This window comes from Diceros bicornis, chromosome 34 (assembly GCF_020826845.1).
Source record: "Diceros bicornis minor isolate mBicDic1 chromosome 34, mDicBic1.mat.cur, whole genome shotgun sequence".
Taxonomy (NCBI): Eukaryota; Metazoa; Chordata; class Mammalia; order Perissodactyla; family Rhinocerotidae; genus Diceros; species Diceros bicornis.
Genome location: NC_080773.1, coordinates 10,393,639 through 10,406,472, shown reverse-complemented (window position 1 = coordinate 10,406,472; position 12,834 = coordinate 10,393,639). Strand labels below are relative to the sequence as shown.

The 12,834-nt window shown below is 42.9% G+C and overlaps 1 protein-coding gene across 4 annotated transcripts in view; it reads left to right on the top strand.

The window, feature by feature from the left end:
* Positions 1-12,834, top strand: part of GARRE1 (granule associated Rac and RHOG effector 1) — a 79,850-nt gene that overhangs the window by 60,110 nt on the left and 6,906 nt on the right. For all 4 annotated transcript variants that reach the window (XM_058529121.1, XM_058529123.1, XM_058529122.1 and 1 more), the window contains 4 exons: positions 241-399; positions 2,552-2,649; positions 7,917-8,042; positions 9,174-10,207. In XM_058529121.1, the coding sequence (XP_058385104.1) occupies positions 241-399; positions 2,552-2,649; positions 7,917-8,042; positions 9,174-10,207 (1,417 nt within the window). The remainder of the gene's footprint in view (positions 1-240; positions 400-2,551; positions 2,650-7,916; positions 8,043-9,173; positions 10,208-12,834) is intronic.

Here is a 12,834-nt window from a genome sequence, read left to right as displayed (position 1 = left end):
GAAATCACGTGTATATTAATGCATGTGTATTCAAATCTAGCCAGTCTACAGGGTTGAGAAAATCTCTGAGGTAGTCTACTGATAATTACTTAAGAAATTAAAATGACATGATTTTGGGGTACTTAAACAAAATGCTTTTCTCTTGAGGACAATTGTTTACCTGTAAATGCATTTCTATACATTTTAGAACCTTGTCTGGCCTTATCCTGAGGTGTGAACTCTCTTTTTATCAATCTGTAGCATGCGATGTTACAGCTGATCAAGGAGGCAGGCTGCTATAATGGAATCACAGCCAGGGACGATTTTCCTGTGACTGAAGTATTGAACCAGGTGTGCCCATCCACATGGCGGGGTGCCTGCAAGACGGCCGTGCAGCTGCTGTTTGGCCAAGCTGGACTGGTGAGTGAACGTGTATGATGGATGGGAGAGAGAATAGAGAGAGACGTTTCAAGCATGTGAGGATGTGGTGCAAGCACATATGTGAAAATATTGAATAATTTTAAAAGTGCTTTGGTGCTCCAGAGTTTAGATCACGTAGAAAAACTAAAGGAAGAGCAGCATTAGAAAGTCTTTTTTTTTTTTCTTTTATAGTATGTGTTTGCTGGGAACCTAGATGCAAAATGATACAGGCTTTCCTCATTTTAAGGAAACCATTACGTTAGTAAGGATTTGGTGGGGCCCCTTGACCTGGCCTGACCACTCTGGAGTTACAGTGGATGTCTTTCTCTTACTCATACATGCCCAGCTTCTTCCCATCTCAGGCCTTTGCCCTTGATGCTCCTTTTACCTGAGAATACTCCTCTCTGATCCTCATGTGACTCAGTCCTTCTCATCTTCCTGATGTCAGCTAAAATATCATCTCCTCCGAGAGACCTCAGTGGTATAAGTAGTGCCCCCATCCAGTCGTTTTGTATCCCAGCTCTCCATTGACCTCCTCCTTAGCAATAAAATAACAACATCAACTCAGAAATCAGTTTGGTCTTTTCACCTGTGGAGAGAAGAATGACCTTTGCCAGAGTTGGGTAGGGTCAGGAGATCAACATCTGAAATTACCATTTAGCTTTTTGTTTGGCACTGCTGACCCATATAACCTTATGTACTCGATCGTCTTTCTAGAATTAAATGACTAATTTTTGAAAAGATATAGTATTTCAGTCAGAGGTTAAAGGAAGCTAATTAGAGATTAAGAAAATTAAAGGATTGTTTCTTAGTCTAATTCCTACTTTATTCATGAAAGGAGCTGTTGGGAGGATGCTGTCCTTTAGTTCCATGCAGGTGAGGGCTCAGGTGGGCCACCTCAGGGTGGTGCTGCCTTATAGAGGGCCAGATGAGGGCCAGTCCACGGTGGTGAGTTACACTTCCTTTAGCATCTGTTCCTTAGTGTGGGAACCCCTGAGAGAAGGAGTAAACTGAGACCCCCATACTGAAGTATGGAAGAGCCCACTGCCTTTAGGAGATTGATCCATATTCCCAAAGACCATTTTAGCTGAAATTAGGAGAACCATGGCAATAATTTCTCCAGAAAGGAGTGTACAGAATAAGGTAGAAGGACACACAGGGTGTTTTGAGAAAACATTATGGGTTTAAAAAAAAAAAGTCCCATTTTATTCAGAGAGCAGAAACTTCTTCCTAGTTCCCTACTCCTTGATCCCAGGGCACCTTTGTGTGTGATGGACAATGAACCTTTAGATTATGGTTCTGAGGATGGGAGGAGAGAGGAAACACCTGCCTGGTCCAACAATGGCTGTTACTTGGACAGGAAGTCTTTTCCAAAGGACAGTGGAGACCAGCTGTGGGAACTCTGTTTACAGCAAGGGTGATCAGCTCTGTTAGAGGCTGAATTTGAAATCATAATAAGCAACTCTGCACAGCTTTACCCCTTCTGAAATGTTACAGGTTTGGTTTTAAAATGTTTTATGATTATTTTCTTAAAATTATTTTAGTTATTTGAAATATATTCATCACTTTGTCAAACTCTTTAAATCATATAGGGTACTATATCATCTGTGTAATATTAAAGACTCTCCTTCAAATAAGAGGAAATAATTGAAAGAAGGGTTGGTTCTTCATCTTTCCTGAAGTAGTTCCGTTTTTATTGATGGTTGAGAATAAAATGATCTTTAAAAAAAGCTTCATCCACTTCTGGCTTGTATTCACTTGTTACAAGTGAGCTTTTCTGAAGCATTGGTTTGATTTTTAATGACACTTTGACTTCTTTCAAGTGCATAAAGTAAAAAAATACTAAGATAAAGGAAACAAAGTAATTCCTAATTAACATGTTTATAGTTTGGAAGAAGTGCTAAAAGTGCTTGCAAAGTTCAGTACATCCTGCGCTCAATTTGGTTTCTGTTTATTGGAGTGTTGCTGTACTCAGTCATCTTTATTACTTGCTGCTGTCTCCCTGCAGCTCCTGACTGGCTTTTGCATAACTGCCTTACAGGGAGAGGAGTTATTGCCAGAGTCACTCAGCATCAATATCCTCGTGTATTGGATTTGTTTCTGATCTGTTTTCCTCTCTGAAAACTGATGGTTGTTTTTGTTTCTCTCTTAGGTGGTAGTTGACACGGCACAGATTGAAAATAAAGAAGCCTATGCACCCCAAATCAGTTTAGAAGGCTCCAGAATTGTGGTTCAAGTCCCGTCCACATGGTAATGTGACTGTATATTAACACAAGCCTAAGCTCTGATTGAGGGTTGTGCATCTATGAAAAGATTGCTTTGTTTTGGACAAACCCCACGCTAACTGACACGACAGGTCTTACTGCTTGTGCAGGTTTGGGGGTAGTGGTGGTGTGTTAATGCCATGTGTCACGATTATCAGTCCATGATGAGGGAGCAAAGATGTCTGAAAGATAGTCCCATTCACCAGTAAAGTAACTGAAATGTTATATATTCGTGGATCATAACGAGCAATATCATCTTTTCTTTGTTACTGAGTCCACAGCTTTTAAACAGAGCATATCATTTTCTCTTAAGTCACCAATGTTTCTCTAAAGCTGAGTAGAGAACACAGAATTCCTTCTCCTCCTTTGTCTGTTCCAACGACTCTGGTGATCTTGAGCTCATGTCATTACACACCTAGTGTCATCGCAAATCTAGGGACAGACTCAGCCATTTTTATTTTTAATTATTTAATTGTATAAACTTATAATAAATAAAGTATTCTTAATTTATTAAAACAAAAGCTCCTACCAGTCAGTAAGAAAATGGGCAAGGTACGTGAACAGGTAAATCAGAAAAGACATATGGTCAAGAAATAAATGAAGAAAATGTGTACCATCACCTAGTAAAGAAAGGCAAAGTTGATAAATTGGACTGACTGTACAAAAAAAAGGTACAGAAGTTGTTGAAAAAATCACACAGCCTTTCTGGAGGGCAGTTTAGTATGTCAGAGGCCTAAAATAAGGGATATGACCTCAGCAGTTCCACAATTCCACCTCAAGGGATTTATCCTTCTGATGTCCATACAGATTCCACTATGAAAATCAGCATCATAGCTTTGTTAATAAACACGAAAAATTAAGCATTTATTCGAAGACTTTTGCTATTAAAATTATAATCTGAGTGAGTATTTAACTGTCTAGAAAATATTTAAAGCATTTAAGTAGGAAGAGATAGAGATAGTAAGAAACAATGGCACTACTGGTGCCTGTGTGGACTAAAGTGGTAGCTGAGTCATGCATTAGAATTGTGTTTAAACCATTTCTCCTTGAAATGTAAGGGTCTGGTGGTAGATTCTGCCAGAGGTTTTAGAACTTGTTGATATATCAAGTGAGGGTTGGCAGTTCACTTCATGTGCCAAAAACCTCCCTCTATGAGTTTTCCCCCAAATTTTTAATTTGATTGTTGAGATGGTATACTGTTTTCTTAAATGAATGGTAATTTATATACATATCTTTATTCCTATCAAACAATAAATTAAAAGCTCACTTTTCTGTGAGATTTTTGGGGGGGTTCCTGAATTTTTAATTTGTTTTCCAATTCAAACTCTTATTGAAAAATAGTAAACTTAACCAGGATTCTCATTCTGAAGAAAACAGTTTGAATTTTTGGATAATTGGGTGAATATTAACAGCTAGTACTAAAATGGTGAGCACTTCAGTTTACTTCCCAAACTCTCCCTGTGCGATTGATTTCCTTTGTAATTCATTGCACCTCCATGAAAGACCTTTTAGACTGTGATTCCTTGGAGAGGCTCCCTCTGCTGGCTGCTTTTAGTAAAACTACAAAGTTTTCTTTTTTTTTTTTTGTTTCTTTCAAATTACAGAATATATGCTTGTTGAGATCTCAAACAGAAGTGATTACTTTACTCCACGTTTGGAAAAATGAAATTGTTAGCACAGCCAGTCAAGAATTTATTATATGCTTTGCTTTTAGTAAAAGGAGGTGTACAGCAGCCAGATATGATTTTTCCCAAAGTAATACCTTACTTAGATTTTTAAACTGTCATATTTAAGCTATTCATCCATTCTTTCTTACAACAAATACTTACTGAATACCTAATATGTGACACTTTTCTGGGCTCTGGGAATGTAATCGCAGAGTAAGACAGACAGGGTCCCTGCCCCTAATAGAGTTGACTTTGTAATAGGGAGGGGAGGAGACAGCTAATAAGCATAAGAGTTAAATTCAAACACTGGCAAGTTGTATGAAGGGATTGAGAGTAGAATGATGTCATATGATAGAGAATAACTGGGGTAGAGATGGGGAGGGGAGGCTATTTTAGATGAGGAGATCAGTCATGAAGGGCCTCTTTGAGGATGTGACATTTGAGAGGAGCCGGCCACGCAGAGGGCAGATGGGGAAAGTGTTCCAGGCAGAAGGAACAGCAAATGCAAAGGCCAGAGGCGTGAACAGGCATGGCTGGTAGGTGGTGATAAAGAGAGGGGTCCTAGAAGCTAGGACTTGCAGGGTCCCTGAGGGACTTGGATTTTTATCTAAGAACAGGTAGAAGATTTTAAGCAAGCCTGGGTGATTTATCAAAAGAAGGAGTTTAGTCTCTTAAGGGGATTTTATTGATCAACTCTCAAGACTAATGAATAAAATAAAAGTGCCAATTTGTTGATTTTTCAGAAAGAGGAATTATTATCCCCAGGACCTGTAGTACTCCTCTCTGCATGACCAGCAAATGCTCTCCAAGTGGGCAAACATATGTGACCAGTCAGATCACAAGCAGAAGTTGGCTGGGGAGCACAGAGCAAGTGTGTCCTGGAATCAGTGATTCCAGGCTGAGAGAGTTGGGTGCATGAACCCTGGCCAGGTCCACTGGCCAAGATTCTCTCCCAGGAATGCGGGGGCTGGTTGGGCACTGGCAGAGCTTGCCTTGTTGCTTGCCTTTTCCAGTGTTTCTGAGGCTGACTGGCTCACATTCTCACAGATGTATTTCTTCTCAAGCCAAAGTCATGTTGGGAAGTGCTGCTGCCTCCTTAGGGTGGCTTTGCAAGGGTTGATTTCACCATTTAACTCCCAGAGTGCCCAGGAACAGACAGACAACATCTTCCTGGTTCTCCCTCTCGGAAAGGCAAGAGGTGCCCTTGGAGGAGGTGTCCTGAATGGGCACTGGGGACCTGAGTGGTCAGAAGCAGCTGTCAACGGGGAGAACAGTCCGGGCAAAGGCAGAAACAAGAGCAGAGTTCCTGAGATGTGAGCAAACCCAACATATTCAGGGAGGGAGAGAAGGCCTCGTAGCTGGGACAAGGTGAATGGAAGTAACAGTGAGGAGAGGTGTGGCTAGAGAGGCAAGAGAGGCCAGGTCACAAAGAGCCGTGGGGGCTGTGGTGAGGGGTTTAGGTTTTATTTCAGTCATGACAGGATGCCACTGGAGGGTTTTAAACAGGGGGATAATATGTTCTGATTTGTGCTATAGGAAGCTCACTCTGGCTCCTGTGGAGGATGCCTGGAGGAACAGTAGAGAATGGGAGGTTGGTCCTGAGACACAGATGGCGGTGGTTCCTTAGAATAGAGTGGTAAGGGTCGGCCCCGTGGCTTAGCGGTTAAGTGCTCGTGCTCCGCTACTGGCAGCCCGGGTTCGGATCCCGGGCGCGCACCAACACACTGCTTGTCCAGCCATGCTGAGGCCATGTCCCACATACAGCAACTAGAAGGCTGTGCAACTATGACATACAACTATCTACTGGGACTTTGGGGGGAAAAAAAAATAATAAATAAATAAATAAATAAATAAATAAATAAATAAATAAAAAGTGGCTGCACCATTAAAAAAGAAAAAAAAAAGAATAGAGTGGTAATAAGAGAGGAAATGAGAAGTGCGTGGATTCAGAATATATTTTGGAAGAGAGCTGTCAGGATTTGCTGATAGATTGGGTGTAGGATGTGAGGGAGCTAGAAATGACTTGTAGGTTTTGGGGTAGACAGTTGTGTTGTTTGCTTATGGAAGAAGTCTCCAGGAATCAGAGTGGTTTTTGGCGGAGGAGGGGAATCAAGTGTTGTGCTGACCGGCTTCCTTTGAGCTGCCTGGTAGGTGTGCAAGGAGAGATGGCAGTGTGAGTTAGATATGCGAGAATGGAGTCCAGGAGAAAGATCTAGGCTGGTGAAGGAATTAGTCTTCAGTATCGGGATGGTTTGTAGAGCCACAGGACCATGTGCCGTACTCTAGGGAGAAAGGACAGAATGCGCCTGGAATGCACCACCATACAGAGGTAGAAAAGGAGCAGGAGCAGTGGGCAGGGGAGACCAAGAAGGAGCTGCTAGTAAGGTAGGAGGAAAATTGAGCAAGTTTGGGGTCACCGAAGCTACAGAAGGCAGCGATCCAGGAGGAAAGAAACGTTGCACCATGTTGCTGAGAGCTTGAGTAAGGCAGAGACTTTGGCAAGATCTAAGTTGTTTGATAAAAGCATTTTAGTGGGGTCGTGGGGATGAAAGCCCAGTCACAGTGGGATGAGAGGAGAACAGGAGGGAAGGAAGAGGAGGAGACAATGTGTTTTGCTAAAATGTGGAGCAGAGAAATTGGGCAGCATCTGGAGGGGAGTGTGGGACTGAGAGAAGGTGGTTGGTGAGACTGGTTTGGTTTGCCAGAGGGAATATCACAGGGGAGAAATGGAGTGATTACGTGAGTGAGGGCCTAGGGAAAGCAGGAGGGTACAGAGCATGCAATACTCAGGTGGAGGGTCAGCCTGTGGCAAGAGCAGGCGTGTCTTCCGCTGTGACAGGAGGGGAAGGCCGAGTGTGTGGGCATGGACACAGGTGAACTGGGGGAATTAGTGGTGAGGGGAGATGAAGTAGGTCTCTTCTGCTTATGTGTTTTCTCAGGTAAGTCAGAGTTGAGGTAGGAAGGAATGGGAGAGGTGGCAAGGATAGTAGAGCTTTGAGGAGAGAGGAAGAGTGGTGAAATAGTCATCTTCGAAAGCGGAAAAGTTAATTTATGGGAAGGCCATCCTTGGTGCTTACCTGAAGTTTGCAGTGAGTCCAGGGGCAGACTCTTAAGTTTTTTTTTCCTCCATTGACCTTTAGTTTCTTGGGTACAGGTGTGAAGTGCTGAAGAGGAAGGGAGGGGCAGGGGCGTGATGGAAAGAGTTTGCAAAGGAGTGGATATTGTGCCAGACCATGGAATCTCAGCAGGGTTGAGAGGAAGGTCAGGGCCAGAGGCAGTGTTGGGCAGTGAGAGGACATTAGGGTCTCTGGAAGGCAGCCCCTCCATTGAACCTTTCTCTTCCTACTAACCGGACTCTAGATAGTTAGAAATCCATGGAGACCCCAGACCCTATTGCTGCCTCCTCCTTTTGCAGAGCAACAAGTTCTAATGTTAGCCCTGTCATTCTCTACATGTTGTTATAATTACTGAATTTTTATTTGGTGCCAAAAGTACACAAAAATTTGTAGCCTTTTGTATGAGGCCTGCCTGAAACACCTTTGCAGAGCAGTACAGCCCAGACTAATGCAGCCTGGTTTGTGCCCAGGTGCCTGAAGGAAGACCCTGCCACCATGTCCCTGCTGCAGAGAAGCCTCGATCCGGAGAAGACCCTGGGTCTGGTGGACGTGCTCTACACGGCTGTGCTGGACCTCAGCCGCTGGAGGGCTGGGAGGTTGGTGTCCCCGCTGGTCACTTGAATTGGTTTTCACTCAGGTGCACACCTAGGGACAGTGTGAGCACCTATGGTTTCATGTGTGCTCATAGCACTGGTAGTATGTGAGTAAAGAAGGCAAGAAAGAGAACTTTTCAGTAACTTTTTATTTTGGAATAATCTCAAACTTACAGAAAAGTTGCAAGAATAGTACAAAGAATTGCTCTATGCCTTTACCCAGATTCCTCTGTTTGTTAACATCTTTGCCTTCGTTTGTTTTATCATTTGACAGTAAGTCCATCAAGAAGATTTCAACCCAACTCATGTTCTATTCTCTTCATGAACTAAGAGCAGAGAAGTGTTTAGAAAATTACTTATATCCTGCCTGAAATTTATTTCTATCTGAAAGTAGCTGACAGCTTCAGGATTGTATCTTTGTGAATTATTAACTTTAGAATGGGTAGGGATCTTAAACATCTCGGAATGTGCCCTCCCCCTTGCTCAACTCCTGAGCACACAGAGGCCCAGAACAGTGAGATGACTTATCCAGGGTCACACCAGCCATCACTTGCCGCAGCTCCTGCCCCATGCCCTTTCTGTCTCTAGGGCTCTCTTTCAGTACTGGAAAAAAGTGCTCGGAAGTAACAACCATCTGTTCTTGGCACTGTCTGTAAATTACTTCCAAGGACAACAGTGCTGCATAGTGTCCCTGAGTCCTGCCCACCACCCCTCTCTGTTGTGTGGATTTGTCCATTGTCCCTCTGCTGGATCTGCCAGGCTCTCAGGCCCTGTCCTCCAGGCACAAAGCTGGCCTCTGCCAGTTGCATCTGCCGCTCTAGCCATGGTTTGCCCTCCGGGGCTGCGGTGAGAGTGTTTCCCTCAGACTCCTCGGACTAGAATCCTAGTGTAGTTTTCACGGCCCTGTGTGACACTGCAGATTTTTTATAATAAATGTAGATAGTAAGTGCTTAAATTATGTACGCTTGAAGCTCTTGGGTGTTCATTTATTTATCTATAAAATAAGTGAACATGATACCAACCAGAGAGGTCTTCTTTGTTCTTAGTCTTAAACACAAAGAGATTCATTTCACTGTCCAATTTTTATATTTGTCTTTTTTTTTTTTTTTTTGTAATACATTTCCTTTTAAATAGGGAACAAGCTTTACCCTGCATACAGATCCAGCTTCAAAGGGAGATCTGTGATTTTGGGAATCAGTCTGACTTGCCTTCCGGAAATGGAAACAAATCTTCAGGTGGCCTGCAGAAGACATTTTCCAAACTGACATCCCGGTTCACCAAGAAAGCTTCATGTACCAGCTCTAGCAGCAGCACAAATTATTCCATCCCAAATACCCCTTCCAAAAACATCTTCATAGCTGGGTGTTCAGAAGACAAGGCCAAAATGCCCAGTAATATTGATTCAAGATTACAAAGCATTTTGAACATTGGTAATTTCCCTAGGACTACGGACCCTTCACAGTCAGTTCAGAATTCCAGTAACCAGATGGCCAATGGTTTTCTCATGGAGAGGCGTGACAACTTCCTGCAAGGGGATGATGGCAAGGACGAGAAGGGTATGAACTTACCAACGGATCAGGAAATGCAGGAGGTGATAGATTTTCTCTCAGGCTTTAACATGGGCCAGTCACATCAGGGCTCCCCATTGCTGACGAGGCGTAATTCTGCTGCCACAGCTATGGTGACTGAGCAGAAGGCAGGAACCATGCAGCCACAGCAGCCACCACTGCCAGTGCCCCCTCCACCGCGGCCACCCCAGGCTGGGGCACACACATCTTTGACACCCCAGCCGGGCCTGGCACCTCAGCAGCAGTCCCCAAAGCAACAACAACCCCAGGTCCAATACTACCAACATCTGCTCCAACCCATTGGACCACAGCAGCCCCCGCCCCAGCCTCGGGCCCCTGGGAAATGGGTACATGGCTCATCCCAGCAGTCAGCTCAGCCCGTTGGAGCGGGTCTGTCTCCTCTTGGCCAATGGCCCGGCATATCTGATCTCAGTTCTGACTTATACAGCTTGGGTCTGGTGAGCAGCTATATGGATAATGTGATGTCTGAGGTTTTGGGGCAGAAGCCGCAGGGACCGAGAAATAACACCTGGCCAAACCGTGACCAAAGCGATGGAGTCTTTGGGATGTTGGGAGAGATTCTGCCTTTTGATCCTGCAGGTATGTGCGGCGCCCCCCGCCTCGAGGTTTTAACATAAATGTAATCACTGAACACTTCATAGGGTCTGTCTGCCACAGCCTTACTTGTGGGGAAAGTGACTTAATCCCTCTTTAAAGACCCTTTCTCACTGTCTGATGGCAAGTATGGGGCAGATCCAACAAAGGTAGGAAACTGGTGAGAATGAGGCTAAGAAGGTAGGTGGAACTATTTTCTCACTTTACAGAAGAGAGGATTGAAGTTACTTGAATGACTCAAAGTCCCATAGTTCAAGTGGACTCCATTCTGGGCCCTCCCATTCATGGGAGCCAAGGCTGATGGCCCTTTGTGAGCTGCTTTTTTCCTGATTACATAACCTGTTCTGTGAGTCTTTTTTGCCTAAACTCGAGGACCTGTGAAAGGTGGTAGGGCACCCACCCTCCCGCCTTCATAGAATATGGCTCCTCCCAGCCTAGACAGTGTGAAAATGCCACCAGAGTTATCTTAGGATATTAGAAAAAGAACTTAGAAACAAAACAAAAATAAACTAAAAGGAGGAATTCATTAAGGATAAAAGCCAAAATTAATGAAAGGAAAAATATAGTAGGAACTGTAAATAAATCTAAAAGAAAGGTCTTTGCAAGACCAATAAAATAGATAAACCAATTTATTGTAAGCCTGATTAAGAGAGAGCAAAGAGAAACAAGATCAGGAAAGAGAACGGAGGCATAACTACAGACATAGGAGAGATTAAAAGAACTTTAGGACATTACCGCATACAACTTGATGACAACATATTTGAAAACTGAGTGGAAAATGGATTCTTTCCTAATAAAATATACATTACCAAAATTGCACCAAGAAATGGAAAACCTGCCTAGATCTATTTCAGTAGAAGAGATTATAAAGCCAAGATGATTTTACTATAAAAACTATAAGGATTATAAAAAAAAAAGCAAAATAATGCATCTCACTTATGAGTATGGATGGATGCAGGAAAATCCAGCAGAGTATCAAAAAAGTAATATCTGTTACTAAACCTGGTTTACTTCCGGGGTGTAAAATGGTTCAGTATAAGGAACTCTGCTACTGTACAGTAATCCATCATATCAACTAATTAAACGAGAAAAACTCAGACAGCAATAGATGCTATAAAGACATTTGATAAAAGACATCAGCAAATCTTTAAGAATAAATAAATAAACCCCCCAAAGTAAAACATGAATAAAAGGAAAGTTCTTGAATATAAAAAAGACTATCTACCAAAAACCAGTAGCAAGTAGTACTTTATATAGTGAAACAAAATCATTCCAGTTAAAGTCAAGACACAGGGTGACAGCTATTAGTCCAACCGCATGTAGCTTTGTCTTGGACTTTCTAGCAAGTGCAGCAAGACAAAACCAAAGGAAATAAGTGGTATAAGTTTTAGAAAAGGGTAGATTAAAAAGCACATCTCTTTGCTGGCAATAGAATTGAAAAAAACAAGACTTCTCAATAAAAAACTTCTAGAATTAGTAAGCGAATATGGTAAGGTGGGCAGATGCAAGATAAATATATAGCAATCAATTATTTTTTTCTCTAATTTAGCAAAAGGTATACAGAAGTGGAAAATATGTTTAATTCACAAGGAGAGTACTGTGAAATACTTTAAATAGGTATAGCAAATATTTATATAAATAACCACCAGAAGAGGGGATTCCCTGCTAAAACAAGCCAGCATTAGTGATTAAAGGAAAGAAATGTTTTCTTATGTCTTCTGAAAATTCCTCATACGGTGTTCCTGCTTTCCTGTTCTTGCTCTCCTTGGGTGGGTGGGTGTGGGGAACCTTGCGCCGGGGGCACAGCAAGGCAGACAGTTCCACCCTGCTATGGATGAGTGAGCCCACCAGGCTGCCACCAATGGGTGGGCGTGGCACGTTTTCTCAATCAGAATAAATGGTCTGTACATTTTTTGACAGTCATATAATTAAATCCAGAGTATAGCAGTGTTTGGCAGGTTTTTACCATCTTTGATCTCTTATTGAGGCCCTGAGAACCTGTGTGTCTTTAGCCTAAGAATCCTACTAGCTTTTCCTTGGGTGTTCCTTTCTGACCTGCAAGACCTTATGTAGCTTCCTACAGACCCTGCCCTGAGGGCATAGGGTCTAGGTGGCCCTTTTTGCAAATTAAGGAAGGGTACTCCTCGGGATAGGTGAATTGTTGAAGGCCCCCTCTTGGGCAGGGCCAGTTAGAACCCAGCGCTCCCTCTGGACAGGCATACACAGCCCCCTGGTGGCCCTTGATTTCAGCACCCCCCTCCCCTCGTGTGGGCGTCTCCATGCAGCGCACAAATGGCAGAGTCTCATGCGGTAGTCTTGTGGCAGTGCCCTGAGAACAAGCTAATAATGGGATTGTACTCCAGTATCTTTCCTAACTTGAAGCTAAAAAGTATACACTGCTGAGTCATATTCAGTTTGTGACCCATAGATATTTCCTGCCGTTATCTTTTTGACTCTTTGTCTCAATGCTTTCTTTGCTGTTTTTTCCTCCCACTTGTACTGCCCTGCACATCCTTACTCAGCTCTGTCCAGTATATCTCTAGCCACCTCTTTTTTTTTTTTAAAGTGACACTCTATATTCTATTCTTTTTTTTTTTTTAACTTTATTTTAT